A 15,621-nucleotide genomic window follows, 5' to 3' on the forward strand; every position below is an offset into this window, starting at 1 on the left:
ATTTTCACTCATTCATGGCCTTAGTAAAGGAGTTTGATCAAAGTCAAGTATATTAATTTGCTAATTCTCATTCTTGAAAATACAATATGAAGCCCTTAGTGACATCTTGCCTTAAATGGCATCTTATTTCTGTGTAAAGTAGGTGATTTATTTTGCTGTAATGTTGATAATAGTGTCATATTTGTGAGAAATATTCCATACACAGCAATGGCAGTTTTAAAGAGAGATCTTTAAAAAGAAAATCTTTAACTCTCTTCTCTTGGTATATTACTTTCCTGAAGGTCAGAAAGTTCTCAGTTACAGTAACTCTTTCATCTCAGATTCCTGAAACATTTGTCCGTTGTCTCCTTCTGAATGGCCTTTCTCTCTCTTTGTATCTATTTTTGTGTTATAAACCATATAAAACTGTTTTCTGTAAGTAGTCAGGGTATTAAAAAGAATAGCATTTGAACCCCAGAAGCATATTTTATTTTCTGTCCAAATCTTTGAATTGTTATACTATTATATTAAAGTTATTTATGAGAAAATCTCTGTGGTAGTAATGAACTTGATTGACTTTGTTCAACTCTGCCTTTTTTGAGATTGAAATGTTCTATCATAGGGGATCGAGCAGCTAACCTCACCACACAATTAATGATAAGAATGTGGAGCCTCTGCTTTCTCACTCAGAAGTGAGGCATCTGTTTCTCAATTATGTAGACCCAGTGCCTTCCTGTTCCATTTACCTCTGCTTACTGCCTTCTCCTTATCAAACAGGAAAAATGTGTCTTAGTAATTCCTCGGTATGTTTTTGTACAAAGAGCTTGCTCTCTTACCTTAACCGGCATATTCATTTGAAGCCATTTGGTTAAGGGGGCCATACCTCATGCTGCACTTGATTTTGTCCTTTAGAGTTGACTCCTGCTGGTTGTCCCCTCCGAGACAGTTTTCTGGGTCTCTAAGGAGAGTTACTAGCTTTGTCTTTAGAAAACCTATAGTCAGGAGCTAAGAGTACAAGATCCTGCCTTGTATCATCAAAGTCTTCTAAGACTTGACACTTGCTCTGAAACTGGTTTATTAGACAGGAAGGCCTCTTTGTTCCAGACTCTACACCTGCCTTCTCTTCTACTTGAGTACAAGTTGGGAGCTTTTCCTGCTCCTAGGGGATTATTTTTCAAGCACAGTTTATGAAAGAACACCCAGCAAGTAACATGTAACACGGAAGCGGAGCTGTCGTGATTGCATCAGGAATTGGGATGGGGGCGCTGTCAGAGCCCTGGCTTCTTTGACTTAACCCAACCTCTTCTAGAATAAGAATCCCAGATAAATACTTTCTATTTTCTAGCACTTAGATATTATTGTGATTAGTTCTAAAATCATAGAATTTCAAGAATATGATTCTTTCCATGGTCTGTCTATAAGCTTCTGAGAATGAACTTTCTACAGAGTAGATCATAGGACTATATCCTTTTTGATAATTCCTGTAACTATTCATAGTGTCTTATACTCAGTCACTCAATTACAACAGTATCGTACAATTTTTTTTTTTTATAATCAGCAATGGAAATCAAGTCCCAGTTGTCATTTAGTATATCTACTTAGGCTGGGCACAATGGCTTACACCTGTAATCCCAACACTTTGGGAGGCCAAGGTAGGAAGATGGCTTGAGGCCAGGAATTTGAGGCCAGCCTGGTCAACATAGCAAGACCCTGTCTCTACAAAAGTGTATGTGTGTGTATATGTGCATATATACATGTGTATGTATATGTATATATGTGTGTATGTGTGTATAATATACACACACATATATTTTAGTATAATATACTAAAAAACTGTATATTATGATTGGCTGATATGTTTTTTATTGTATCTAGGGGTTAGTTTTTCAGACCTTTTATTTAAGCATCATAATTGCCCTTTTTTTGTTGTTGTTGTTGTTTTTTTGCTTGCCGTATATTGGGTAAGAAGTCCCCTTTTCTCTAACAAAAATCTTAGACCTCAGAACACAGGATAAGAGGAAACTGCATTGATTGTTCTGGCAGAGATGGGGTGTTGCTACCAGAGCCTTGGCTCCTGACATTTGAACACCCCATCCTTGACAGTTCCTGAGGCTGGAAACCACTAAATTGGGTAATATCACTTTTAATTAATGCTAAATCATATGGTCACAAAGCTAGAAGGCATCTTTAAAATCATTTGGTTCAGCTAGTCCATGTCTTATAAATGAAGAATTCTTGCTACTTTTTTGAGTAGCTGGACTATAATTTTCAGCTTTGGGCTTTAACCCATTTTTCATAATGCAAGTCTTTTTTTTTTTTTAATGTGCGTTTTATTTAAGCCCCTAAGAGCAGTATCCATATCTATCCTAATGGTGGAAAAATCTCCAAAATAATAATGCCAGTTAGGTGCAATGTATAGATCAAAGAAATTAACAGATTATTTTCTATTAGTAATTTAACTTTAACCCAGCGGAGCCTTCAATTGATGTATGTGTATTCAGAACATTTGGCTTTAAAGCACTGTAGCCAAGAGCAATGGCTCACACCTGTAATCCCAGCACTTTGGGAGGCCAAGGCAGGAGGATCAGTTGAGCCCTGGAGTTTGAGACCAGTATGGGTAACATAGTGAGACCTCATTTCTACAAAAAAAATTAGCTGGGCATGGTGGCACATGCCTGTAGTCCCAGCTACTCAGGAGGCTGAGGGGAGGGATTGCTTGAGCCCAGAAGGTCAGGGCTGCAGTTAGCCATGATCGTACCACTGCACTCCAGCCTAGGTGACAGAATGAGACACTGTCTCAAAAAATAAATAAAAATAAAGCACTCTTCAGGCCGGGCGCGGTGGCTCACGCCTGTAATCCTAGCACTTTGGGAGGCCGAGGCAGGTGGATCATGAGGTCAGTAGTTTGAGACCAGCCTGACCAACATGGTGAAACCCCGTCTCTACTAAAAATAGAAAAAAAAATTAGCTGGGCGTGGTGGCGGGCGCCACCGTGCAACTTGGGAGACTGAGGCAGGAGAATTACTTGAAACCGGAAGGCGGAGGTTGCCGTGAACTGAGCTTGCGCCACTGCACTCTAGCCTGGGCAATAAGAGCAAAACTCCGTCTCAAAAATTAATAAATAAAGCACTCTTCAGCCGGGCGCGGTGGCTCAAGCCTGTAATCCCAGCACTTTGGGAGGCCGAGACGGGCGGATCACGAGGTCAGGAGATCGAGACCATCCTGGCTAACGCGGTGAAACCCCGTCTCTACTAAAAAATACAAAAAACTAGCCGGGCGCGGTGGCCGGCGCCTGTAGTCCCAGCTACTCGGGAGGCTGAGGCAGGAGAATGGCGTAAACCCGGGAGGCGGAGCTTGCAGTGAGCTGAGATCCGGCCACTGCACTCCAGCCTGGGCGACAGAGCGAGACTCCGTCTCAAAAAAAAAAAAAAAAAAAAAAATAAAGCACTCTTCATTATTTTTTAATTACTTAAAGACTTTAAATTGAAGCACTTCTATTTCCCATTATTTGCCATGTGAAATCAAGTAAAACTTTTTTTTCCCCTAGGTATTATAGCACGGGCCAAAATGTATAAATGAACATAAAGTCGTCTTTTTTCAGTTATATATTTACAGACTTCAGATTTCTTCTGTTTGGTACCTAAACTAATAATCTCATATCTTACTGATGCTGTCTTTACTTAGATCAGAAATGTTGAAATCATCCCATTTTCTCTCTCATACAGTTGTAGTTTGTACCAAAAAAAAAAAAGTCCTTTGTACACATATATGCAGAAGCTTTTCAGCTGAGTTTATCATACTTTCTCTTTTCTTTTTTTTTTTTTTTGAGACAGAGTCTCGCTCTTTCACCCAGGCTGGAGTGCAATGGTGTGATCTCGGCTCACTGAAAACTCTGCTTCCCGAGTTCAGTCGATTCTCCTGCCTCAGCCTCCTGAGTAGCTGGGATTACAGGCCCGTGCCACCACACTCGGCTAATTTTTGTATTTTTAATAGAGAAGAGGTTTCACCATGTTGGTCAGGGTGGTCTCGAACTCCTGACCTCGTGATCTGCCCTCCTCGGCCTCCCAAAGTGCTGGGATTACAGGTGTGAGCCACTGTGCCCGGCCACACACTTTTTCATTCTGCCTCCACAGATACCCTCTTGTTACTTACGTGACATATTCTAATCCTCTTTCTTGTGCCTGACCTATATGTATGTCAGCTTTTTTGAAGGGATAAAGTTACCATGTTTTTTTGTGGTGTGTATCATGTATACTTTCAGGTTTTAAGGAAAGAAAAATAAAAGCCCTTTTGTGTATGTACAGTAGCAATAGTTTAGAATAAAACTCATTATCTATTTCTCAGGTATGTGCTTGTTAGTAAAATCTTTTTCAAGTGAACTCATTTTTTTTCCCTAGTCGTGACCCCACACACAGGACTCTATTAAAGGTTGGAAAAAAATCGTATTACTTCATCTCCATTTTAACTAAAGTTAAAATCTTCAAGGTAGCATCCTAGATTGCAGAATTTTCCTTCTAATGGAAATAAAACTTTAAATTAGTTTCTGGTACTTATTAGTGCTCCATCTCAGTTAGCTAGTCTGAGTGTTGCCATGAAATAAATTCTCCACAGGAAAGCAGTGAAATAAACATTACCTGTCTTGTCTTTTTTTTTTTTTTTAAACAGTCACATTCCTTCGCCCAGGCTAGAGTGCAATAGCACGATTACAGTTCACTGCAGCCTCGACTTCTTGGGCTCACGTGACTCTCCCACCTCAGCCTCCCAAGTAGCTGGGACTACAGGCACACACCACCATGCCCAGCTAATTTTTTGTATTAATTTTTTTCTATTTTTGGTAAAGATGGGATTTCACCATGTTGCCCAGGCTAGTTGCGAACTGCTGGGTACAAGTAATCCTCCCACCTTGGCCTCCCAAAGTACTGGAATTACAGGCATGAGCCATCACACCTGGCCCTGTCTTTCCGTATGTTTTAAAGAAAGCCTAACTTAAAATTTTTTTTTTTTCTTTTTTTTCTTTTTTTTTCTTTTTTTTTTCTGAGATGTAATATTGCTCTATCATCCCCCAGGCGGGAGTGCAGTGGCGCCATCTTGGCTCACTGCAAACTCCGCCTCCTGGGTTCAAGCGATTCTCATGCTTCAGCCTTCTGACTAGCTGGGACTACAGGTGCGTGCCACCACACCCAGCTAATTTTTGTATTTTGGGTAGAGACAGGGTTTCACCTTGTTAGTCAGGCTGGTCTTGAACTCCTGGCCTCAAGTGATCTGCCCACCTTGGCCTCCCAAAGTGCTTGGCATGAGCCACCACACTGTGCCAATTCTTTAGTGATACTGGTTTAATATGGTTTTTTTCAAAAAAATTATGGACTGTTTTATGTGTTTTGTTGTTGTTGTTGTTGTTTTGAGATGGAGTCTTGCTCTGTTGCCCAGGCTGGAGTGCAATAGCACGATCTTGACTCACTGCAGCCTCCGCCTCCTGGGTTCAAGTGATTCTCCTGCCTTAGCCTCCCAAGTAACTAGAACTACAGGCATGTGCCACCATGCCCAGCTAATTTTTGGATTTTTAATAGAGACAGGGTTTCTCCATGTTGGCCAGGCTGCTCTTGAACTTCTAACCTCAGGTTATCCACCTGCCTCGGCCTCCCAAAGTGCTGAGATTACAGGCCTGAGCCACCACACCCGGCCGCCTTTCAAATTAGTAACCAGTGCTTCCTGTCTTTTTACATATGCATAGCATTATTTCAGCCTTAATCTTACTTCCACCCCAGGCATCCCATTTTCCTTTTTGTCCTCTCCTTGGACTCATCTACCTGCTACCACCACCCCAAAAGATAGATTCTGGTATCAAAAGGTGAGTGGAGGACAGGCACAGTGGCTCATACCTGTAATCCCAGCACTTTGGGAGGCTGAGGCAGGCAGATCATCTGAGGTCACCAGTTAAGAGACCAGCCTGGCCAACATGACAAAACTAAAAATACAAAAATTAGCCAGGCTTGGTGGCACCGGCCTGTAATCCCAGCTACTCGGGAGGCTGAGGCAAGAGAATGGCTTGAACCCAGGAGGCAGAGGTTGCAGTGAGCCGAGATTGCACCATTTCACTCCAGCCTGGGCGACGGAGTGAGACTCTGTCTCAAAAAAAAAAAAAAAAAAGGGTGAGTGGACTTTATGGAGAAGACAGGAACAGTTTTGTTTTTTTTTCTTTTTCTACTTTCTACCAGAAAATTCTAGTAAGTAGTACTTAGGAACTCTCATTTCTTTCTACTTAAATTTCTGTAATGTTTTCTCCCCTTTTTGGCCAAATAATATTTCATCATTCTCTGCTATATGTACTTTGCCTGTTAGTCTGAAGACATTTTAATGATGGCTTTTTGTACATTTGCCATCTGATTGGGATAAATTATTCCTTCTTGGTTACCTATATGCGACCTCAGGTCTTCTCTCTGCCCACTTACAGATTAATATTAAAGATTGTATGGTTATCTTTGGTTGGCAGCTCTGCAGAGGGAAATCTCTATGTCTGCCATAAATCATCGTGTGTGCAGTGCATCAGCCCCCTGAGAGTCTGAATACTAGCCAGCTGAGCTGTTGGACCATCTGGGAATGACCTTGAAGTCCAGCAAATAAGACTTCCCACCCAGTTATTTTCTTACAGTCACGTGGAGGTTGTCATACATTTGTGTTGGGGACCCCTCAGCATTTGGATTTGGCCATGTCCTGCAGGACCTGATGACAGCTTACCTTGCAGGGAAGGAGAGTCGCTCCCAGATAGCCCTCACGAGTGGCCCTGGAGCAGGAAGTGGTGGAGCAGATCTTCCTTGTTTGGGAGGAGCCTGAGGTGGACCTCGCGTCCTGAGTCTGGAAGGTAAATTTGTTGTTACCTGTAAATTATGGTTCTGCTAGTTCATGCTATGCCAATCCAGACTTTCAGAGGTATCCCTCCTGCCAGCAAGCGAAGACAGATGACTTGGACGAAGATGGCTGTCAGGCCCTGGGTCATTTAGTCTTCCACACTTAAGAATATTCATTTTAAACTAAAGGGCAGACATATCTATGAAATTACCATATTATTTCAACACATTGAGCACATACTATGCTATGACTGTGGTGCTCTTTCTTGTTGATGTTTTTGTTTCTTCATTTTTTTTTCTTAGAATGAACCATATGGATTGGTTTAAGAGGGCCTAGCAGAACCACAACCTTACAGGCAAGAACAAATGTCACTTTCTGCTACTTTCTCCTATACCAATCCAGACTGTAGGGACCAAAAGTATCCTCCACCAAAGTGAACATAATTTTTTAAGCAAGCATATTGACATTTTGTTTTCTTTAATAAAATAGTATTAAAAGTTTTCTCCCAACAAATGTTAAGGCTTTAAAAAGATAAAAGTCAATATGACAGATTGTCACATTTAGCTCAAAAGGGAATACTGTATGCCAAACTCACCAGTGACCCCCAGCTCATTAGCATAAGCATGCCTCTTTCTTCTCAGTGAAAAATAAACCCAATTCACAAATTTGGTAACCAGACAAAGAGGGATGGATGCTGCACTGCATTCATTTAACTGCATCTCTCTGCTCTAATTGGTACATCTTCACAAAAATGAATACATGATCTTTGTGTTAATATATGTTAGCTTAGTTTATGTTACCTGTCTTCCTTCTAGTTTCTCCTTTTTTGATCATATCTGCTGGCAATAGGGATGGCCCTACAGTCTAGAATGATATAGGGGAAAGATAGCAGAACCTGAAGAGTCCAGTCTTTCAGTTTAAAAAAGAAGAGGTAGTCACAATGAATATATTATTTTTTGCACAAGTTGAGGCGATAATTATATGTACCCTTCCAGAACCGCAAATAGTTGAGCTAGTCCATGTCTGCCAGTTACTGAGGTATACTCATTGCTTACTATTTAAACCATTAGCCATTAATTGATTCTCTTTGGTTTCTAGACTTATCCAACTTCGGTATTTGACATTCTCTTCCTCTCCTTCAGAAATTCCAGAAACTACTGAGAGAGTAGGGGTTGAATGTTGTTTTAGGCTAATCCTCCTGTTGGGTGAGCATCCACCAAAGTAGGAGAGGCCTTGCATGGAGGACATTTGCCTAATGTTCAAATTGGCTAGTTCATGTAACTCCTGGATATCTTTGCTCATCTTTGAGCTTTGAGGCTATTTTGGTTTTTCCTGATTTGTTCATACTATCAAGTCTTTTACAACCTCACATAATCCTTTTCTTTGTGATCAAGGTTCTAAATTTAATGAGAAGCTGATTATCCAGAGCAACACAAACTGTAGTATTATCAGCATTTATATTCTTAAATGTGCTTATTTGTTTTAATTTACCATTGCATAAGTTCCAAGTAATTGTGAATTACCTTGAATTTTAAAGATTAAAATACAATGGAAACTGTACTTCAGGAACATCTGTTAGATTTTGGAAAATCCCTTCATGGTGCTCATTTAATTGATTTTCCGAGTCCCCATCTTAACCATTTGCTGTGGGAGGCTAGTGATTACCAGTTCTCACATTGGAAGTTTTCTCTTTATAGTAATTTCTACATGAGAAATTTTGAAATAATTGAAATAGTTTACCATGGTACTCGTCTCCAAAACTCTTCAACTCCACCTTCTTAATAACTTTATTCAATGCTTTTCCCTCATGTCCATCTTTGTGGACTCAATTTATATTCTGTGAATTTAACTTAAATTGAAAATTTTCGTTTCTCTTATTCATGTTGTTGGAAACCACATTGCTGATTGGAATTGTTTTTCTTTCTGCTCTTTGGCCAGATCTTTTTAATTTAGAAATTAGGATAAAGTATATTCATTCAGTACATATTAAAAATAATAAATTTCTTAAAACAATTTAATCCTATTAAATCTGCTATTGAGTTTGTAATTCCACTCTTAGAAAAATTGCTGCTTAAATCTTATATTAGGACAGTATCAAATTTTGAAGTCAGCATGAATCTAGTCTAACATATGTGAATTCTCTCTTCATCTTGTTTGTCACTGAAACTGACTTTTTCCAGATAGAATTCTATGAAACAAACGGAATTAAAATGGCATTTTTAGTTTAATATTCCTATTGATGGTAATGTTTGATTTTCATTGATATGTTTTAGGCTTTATGTTAATAAGACAATAATTTAATGATTTTTATATGACAGGCACCTATGGGGACCTGCTGGGGTGATATCTCAGAAAATGTGAGAGTAGAAGTTCCCAATACAGACTGCAGCCTACCTACCAAAGTCTTCTGGATTGCTGGAATTGTAAAATTAGCAGGTGAAAAGCATGAATAATAATTTAGAAGAAAATGCAGTGATCCTTGTAACCTTTTGTAAAAAAGCATGTTTATAAATTTTGCAAGTATTGCCAAATAAAAAATATGTTATGACAGAGGGCAGAGATTGGCAAATTGTTTTCCGTGAAAAAGCCAAACAAATATTTTCAACTTTGCAGGCCGTATGATCTCTATCACAGCTATTCGTCTCTATCATTATAGCATGAAAGCACCCTTAGCAATACATAAAAAAATGGACATGATTGCGTTCCAGCAGAAATTTGAATTTCATGTAATTGTTATGTATCATGAAATACCCTTTTTTTCTCTTCAACCATTAAAAATGTAAAAGTCATTCTTAGATCACAGTCATAAAAATAATCCAGCAATAGACCAGATATATAGGCCATAATGTATATGTCACTTTGAAAAGTAACAGAGGTTGAGATACTAAAAAATTGATAAGAGCTGGCCACAGTGGCTCACGCCTGTAATCCCAGCCCTTAGGGAGGCAGAGGCAGGAGGATAACTTGAGCCTAAGAGTTCAAGACCCACCTGGGCAATATAGTGAGACCCATTCTCCATTTAAAAAAAAAAAAAAAAAGTGATAAGAACCTTAATACCAAATTTATACAATTGTTGATAATTTTATGCATCTTGAGTTCTTCCTTTCTCTTTATTCCCACTGCCTCCACCATACCAAGCCCTTTACTGCTCATGAAATAAACATGTTAGGAATCTACTGTGCTAGACAATGTGGACAAAGGATGATATCCAGAAGTATAAGGCTTGTATTTTTTCCAGCATGTTCACATCTGCCAAATGTTGACTACTACCAGGCATTAATATGACAAGGTACTCAGTGAGCAGTGTAGTCGGGCAGTGTAGAGGAGAGGCAGGCAGCCACTCATAAGAAAAGTTATCTTTTACTACTGTGATAGATTTCTAACTCCTGCTACTCTCTAGTTTTATTTCCGGCATTCTCCTCAAAACACTGCAGACTGCTCTACTGTGTACTGCTAATTGACTTAATTTACCTAAAAATTATTTTAAATTTATTTTTATGTTCAAGCATCTTTTATGGCCTCTTTGTACTTAAAGGATCAAGATGGCCAGCGTTTATGGCATTCATGGCTATTGATGAGTTGCTCCATATACCACATGCCAGATGTGTTGTAGTTCTCCAGCATAAATGATCTGTTGTGATGAGGCCAATTTCCCTCCCTCCTTTATACAAGCATGTTTTTGTCACCTCTGTGCCTTGGGTTACTCTTGCAAGAGTGTCCCAACTCTGTACTTAACTGTACTACTACCCAGGTCAATTCCCCATCTTTTTCTTGAAACATTTTCCCAGCTGTATAAACATTCGCTAAATGCTTGTATTAATCTCTACACTGTAATTTAAAACAACAGCATATTATTTTTGCCCTGGGTGTTTAAGTTAGTTATATTTAAATAGCTCTTAAAATCAGTGCATTTACTATCCAAAAATTACTTCTTCCTTCCATCTCCGATTTTACATTTCTCTTTTATCTAACTGCATCATATATCTTCTTTAAGCCACTTTAATGCCATTGTAGAAGTGAGCCTAATGTTAACCAGAAGCTAGAGTCAGCAATAATTAGCAAACTCATAAATTGTTCTAAGAAATTATTGAATTTTAAAACTGAACATTTAATGCTATAAATTTTCCCAGACATGAAAATGCTGACTGAACTTGTCTCCTAGCCTGAAATACACATATATTGGCGTTTTTCTGTTTCATTAAAGACCTTAAATTAAATCTTAATCTTTTGTCAACATAAAGTTTATAAAATTATAAATAGGATATATTACATATTTTTTGTACTTTCCAAGAATAAGGCTTCCTATTTGCCTAGGACATACAGTTTTTAACTCATTTTACATAATTTTCTTTGTGTTTATTGAACTTTTTACCTGGCATATTCAAATCTTATTTCTAAATACATACAACAGAAAAATTTAGATTCTTAAAGTAGCTACATTCAAATTACCCAGAAGTAATTGGCCACCTGAGCAGCTGGATAAAGCAGTTTCTTTGAAATATACTTCAAGGCCAGGCGCGGTGGCTCAAGCCTGTAATCCCAGCACTTTGGGAGGCCAAGGTGGGCAGATCACCTGAGGTCGGGAGTTCGAGACTAGCGTGGCCAACATGGTGAAACCCCATCTCTACAAAATACAAAAATTCGCTGGGCGTGGTGGCACACGGCCTGTAATCCCAGCTACTTGGGAGGCTGAGGCAAGTGAATCACTTGAACCCGAGAGGCAGAGGTTGCAGTGAGCCAAGATCACACCACTGCACTCCAGCCTGGGTGACAGAGCAAGACCCTGTCTTCATAAAATGTATATATATAATTATGTAAATAAATATATAATAGGTATTTTATATGTTTATATTATATGCTTATACATAAATAAATGTCATATGTATAATTTTATATTTTTATTTATATATATATATATATATATATGCGCGCCTATAATCCCAGCTACTACTCAGGAGGCTGAGGTTGGAGAATCAGTTGAACCCAGAAAGCCAAGGTTGTAGTAAGGCAAGATTGCGCCACTGCACTCCAGCCTAGGCAACAGAGCAAGACTCCATCTCAGAAAAGAAAAGAAAAAGAAATTATGGGTACAATTGAAATACATGTAAGGAGGCCATGCTCTGAAAAGAGTTGAACTGTTTGCACTGAACAAATGATTCTCAATGTTTGGTCCGTAGACCAGCAGCAACAGCATCACCTGAGGACTTGTTAAAAAGGCATATTCTCAGTTCTACCCAATATCTACAAAATCAGAATCTCTGGAGGGGGACCCAGCCATCTGTCTGTTAACAAACCCTGCAGGTGATTCTGTTGCAGATAGACACTAGTTTGACAACTGCTGTCAGATGCTGTATTGTTTTATTTAATTTTATTTTCTTACTATGTAGTGATTTATTTCTGGGTTTCAGGTTACAATGCCCTTTTAAGATATGAAGGATTTGAAAATGACTCTGGTCTGGACTTCTGGTGCAATATATGTGGTTCTGATATCCATCCAGTTGGTTGGTGTGCAGCCAGCGGAAAACCTCTTGTTCCTCCTAGAAGTAAGTAGCTTATTTACCCTTACCGTACTTTTTGATATGTGTACTTTAATGCTGTTTTACACATAGCAATGTTAAAGTATTATGGAAATTAAAGGCCAGGTATGGTCGCTCACACCTGCCTGTAAATCCCAGCACTTTGGGAGGCCGAGGCAGTTGGATCACTTGAGGTCAGGTGTTTGAGACCAGCCTGACCAACATGGCGAAACCCCATCTCGACTAAAAATATAAAAATTAGCTGGGCTTGGTGGTGTGTGCCTGTACTCAGGAGGCTGAGGCAGAAGAATCCTTGAACTGGGGAGATGGAGGTTGCAGTGAGCCAAGATCGCACCACTGCACTCCAGCCTGGGGGACAGAGTGAGACTCCATCTCAAAAAAAAAAAAAAAAAAGAAATTAAAGTAATTTTTTGGTGTCAAGCAGCTTTTTGCTGGCAAGGCATATACTTGCTTTCTCTATATTTGTTACCTTTCAGAATGTTAATAGTCTGACTTTGCAAGGAAATTTGTTACTTTTTTAACAAATAATTTATGAAGCAGTTCTTTTTTGCCAAAGTATGACTGGTTATTTCTTCTGTTTTAGCTATTCAGCATAAATATACAAACTGGAAAGCTTTTCTAGTGAAACGACTTACTGGTGCCAAAACACTTCCTCCTGATTTCTCACAAAAGGTAAAAACAGGATCTTATAAAGACTGAAGAGGCTGGGCGTGGTGGCTTAAGCCTGTAATCCCAGCACTTTGGGAGGCCGAGACGGGTGGATCACGAGGTCAGGAGATTGAGACCATCCTGGCTAACACGGTGAAACCCCGTCTCTACTAAAAAATACAAAAAAAAAAAAAAAAAAACTAGCTGGGCGAGGTTGCGGGCGCCTGTAGTTCCATCTACTTGGGAGGCTGAGGCAGGAGAATGGCGTAAACCCGGGAGGCGGAGCTTGCAGTGAGCTGAGATCTGGCCACTGCACTCCAGCCTGGGCGACAGAGCGAGACTCCATCTCAAAAAAAAAAAAAAAAAGACTGAAGAGCTCTAAAAAACAAGGGTAACAAAGAACATTTTTAAGGAATTGGTTTAATTTTGTGAACCAGATGATGTGTGTTACATTTCAAATGCATTCAGTATTTTTTACAGTATAATACGAAAATTTCTTGTAGACCTTTGTCATGAATTTCGAGCAGTTTTTTTTGTATGCTTTTAAGGTTTCAGAGAGTATGCAGTATCCTTTCAAACCTTGCATGAGAGTAGAAGTGGTTGACAAGAGGCATTTGTGTCGAACACGAGTAGCAGTGGTGGAAAGTGTAATTGGAGGAAGATTAAGACTAGTGTATGAAGAAAGCGAAGATAGAACAGATGACTTCTGGTGCCATATGCACAGCCCATTAATACATCATATCGGTTGGTCTCGAAGCATAGGTCATCGATTCAAAAGATCTGGTAAGCACCTGTCACAAGAACTCCTGTCAAAAGCATCATTGAGGCTAAATTATACTAGTTGGTTATTTTTCTCTGCAGAATTGCACAGATCAAAAATAGCATTCTAGTTTTTTGGGCTGCTTATTCTACCTTAATTAGTGAAGGTTCACACCATATTAGTGTCCTAATAAATTTTTTTATATTCCTTCCACTTGTTCTCCAAAAGAATGAACTTTTGGTCACAACTACAGTTATTTCTTTCTTTTATTATTCAGCCCATTTGAAAGATCTAAAGATCCCTTTCCCTTTCCATTCAATTTTAATCAAAATAGCAAGGTTAAATGTGGTTAGACTTAATACTAAGCACATGAAAACATGCTTCTAAAGTTGTAATTTTCTAACTAGGGAATTACATTAAAATTATGAGCATTAAAATTGACTGAATATATTTAAAAGCATATATGCACATGTACCCTGAAGAGAGAAAAGACTATTAAAGAATATTCACCCCAAATGTAGAAGGCATGTCTTTTTGCCGTGTTTTATAGTATGACATACCTTGTGAGTTTGAAGCCTTCAAAGAACGTGGTTTTTGGTCTTCTCACAAATGCTGACAGATTAGTGTGTAACTTTTCCTTGTAGATATTACAAAGAAACAGGATGGACATTTTGATACACCACCACATTTATTTGCTAAGGTAAGAAGTTTTTATAAGAACCCTCATTTGTAAATTAGGTTTGAAAGAGGGTTGTGGGTTTTTTCCTAAAATTACGGAAATCACAGTTACATGTGTTCACTTAAAAGAATTAAGACCTTGTAAATTCATAGGTGTCACAACTCTTTATTATAATTATTCTTAAATTCTATTTGTCTGAATTCTCTCTAAACTTTGATGGAAGTTTGAGTTATAATACTAGGTAGGTAGGAGAAGGCACCTGGTAAATCTTTTCACATTGGTAATATTTTAATTATTAAAATAACAACATTTGTAACAGTAGATGTGCTTTCATATAATTCTTTAGGTAAAAGAAGTAGACCAGAGTGGGGAATGGTTCAAGGAAGGAATGAAATTGGAAGCTATAGACCCATTAAATCTTTCTACAATATGTGTCGCAACCATTAGAAAGGTAAGATAATAGGTTTTAAAATATAGAAATGCAATTATAGGATTTGGGTGTAAGCTAATAGAAGGAGTCCCCAAGCATATTCATTTTGACATAAAATGTGTATGTGTGTGTATCTTCACTGGAGAGAAGGTTGCTAGGAATTTCAAAATAAGTTTGAATTCCTGATCTTTCTTATATAGTTTATTGTCAAGATTGTCATTTTGAGTCTGCTACATTTACTTGTGGAAGTATATCCTAATTTAGAGGGAAAATATTTATTTAAGTTACTTCTAGTCAAGGCTAGTCCAATTCAGAATTGTAACAAGGCCAAGTTTATCTTCAGTTTCCTGTGTTTCCTTTTTAGGCCTTTTTCTTCCTTTTGGTGGTAGTTTTTGCTTCTTTTCTCTTTTCCCCCTCATCTGAAACTGCTCGTACAAAAAGACCTAGAAGAGAGATTCTTAGGTTTTGTTTGTTTGTTCATTTTTTTGAGACACAATCTCTCTCTGTCGCCTAGGCGGGAGTGCAGTAGTGTGATCACAGGCTCAAGTGACCTTCCCACCTCAGCCTTCAGAGTGGCTGGGATCACTGGTGTGTCCTTTCATGCCTGGCTAATTTTCTTATTTTTATTTTTGTAGGTACAGGGTCTCCCTAGGTTGCCCAGGCTGGTCTCAGACTCCTGGGCTCAGGCAATCCTCCTAAAGTTCTAGGATTGTAGACATGAGCCACAGCACCCAGCATTTTT

General features: G+C 38.8%; 1 protein-coding gene across 22 annotated transcripts in view; it reads left to right on the forward strand.

Annotated features, from left to right (window-relative positions):
* MBTD1 (mbt domain containing 1) overlaps positions 1–15,621 on the forward strand; it is an 86,596-nt gene that overhangs the window by 46,500 nt on the left and 24,475 nt on the right. For all 22 annotated transcript variants that reach the window (XR_004179435.1, XR_002518088.2, XM_021929041.2 and 19 more), the window contains 6 exons: positions 9,144–9,261; positions 12,234–12,368; positions 12,946–13,034; positions 13,559–13,793; positions 14,415–14,470; positions 14,796–14,900. Coding sequence is in view for 20 of the 22 variants with exons in the window: in XM_021929041.2 (XP_021784733.1) it covers positions 9,144–9,261; positions 12,234–12,368; positions 12,946–13,034; positions 13,559–13,793; positions 14,415–14,470; positions 14,796–14,900 (738 nt within the window). In the remaining 2 variants the exon portion in view is untranslated. The remainder of the gene's footprint in view (positions 1–9,143; positions 9,262–12,233; positions 12,369–12,945; positions 13,035–13,558; positions 13,794–14,414; positions 14,471–14,795; positions 14,901–15,621) is intronic.

This window comes from Papio anubis, chromosome 17 (genome assembly GCF_008728515.1).
Source record: "Papio anubis isolate 15944 chromosome 17, Panubis1.0, whole genome shotgun sequence".
In the NCBI taxonomy this organism is placed as follows: domain Eukaryota; kingdom Metazoa; phylum Chordata; class Mammalia; order Primates; family Cercopithecidae; genus Papio; species Papio anubis.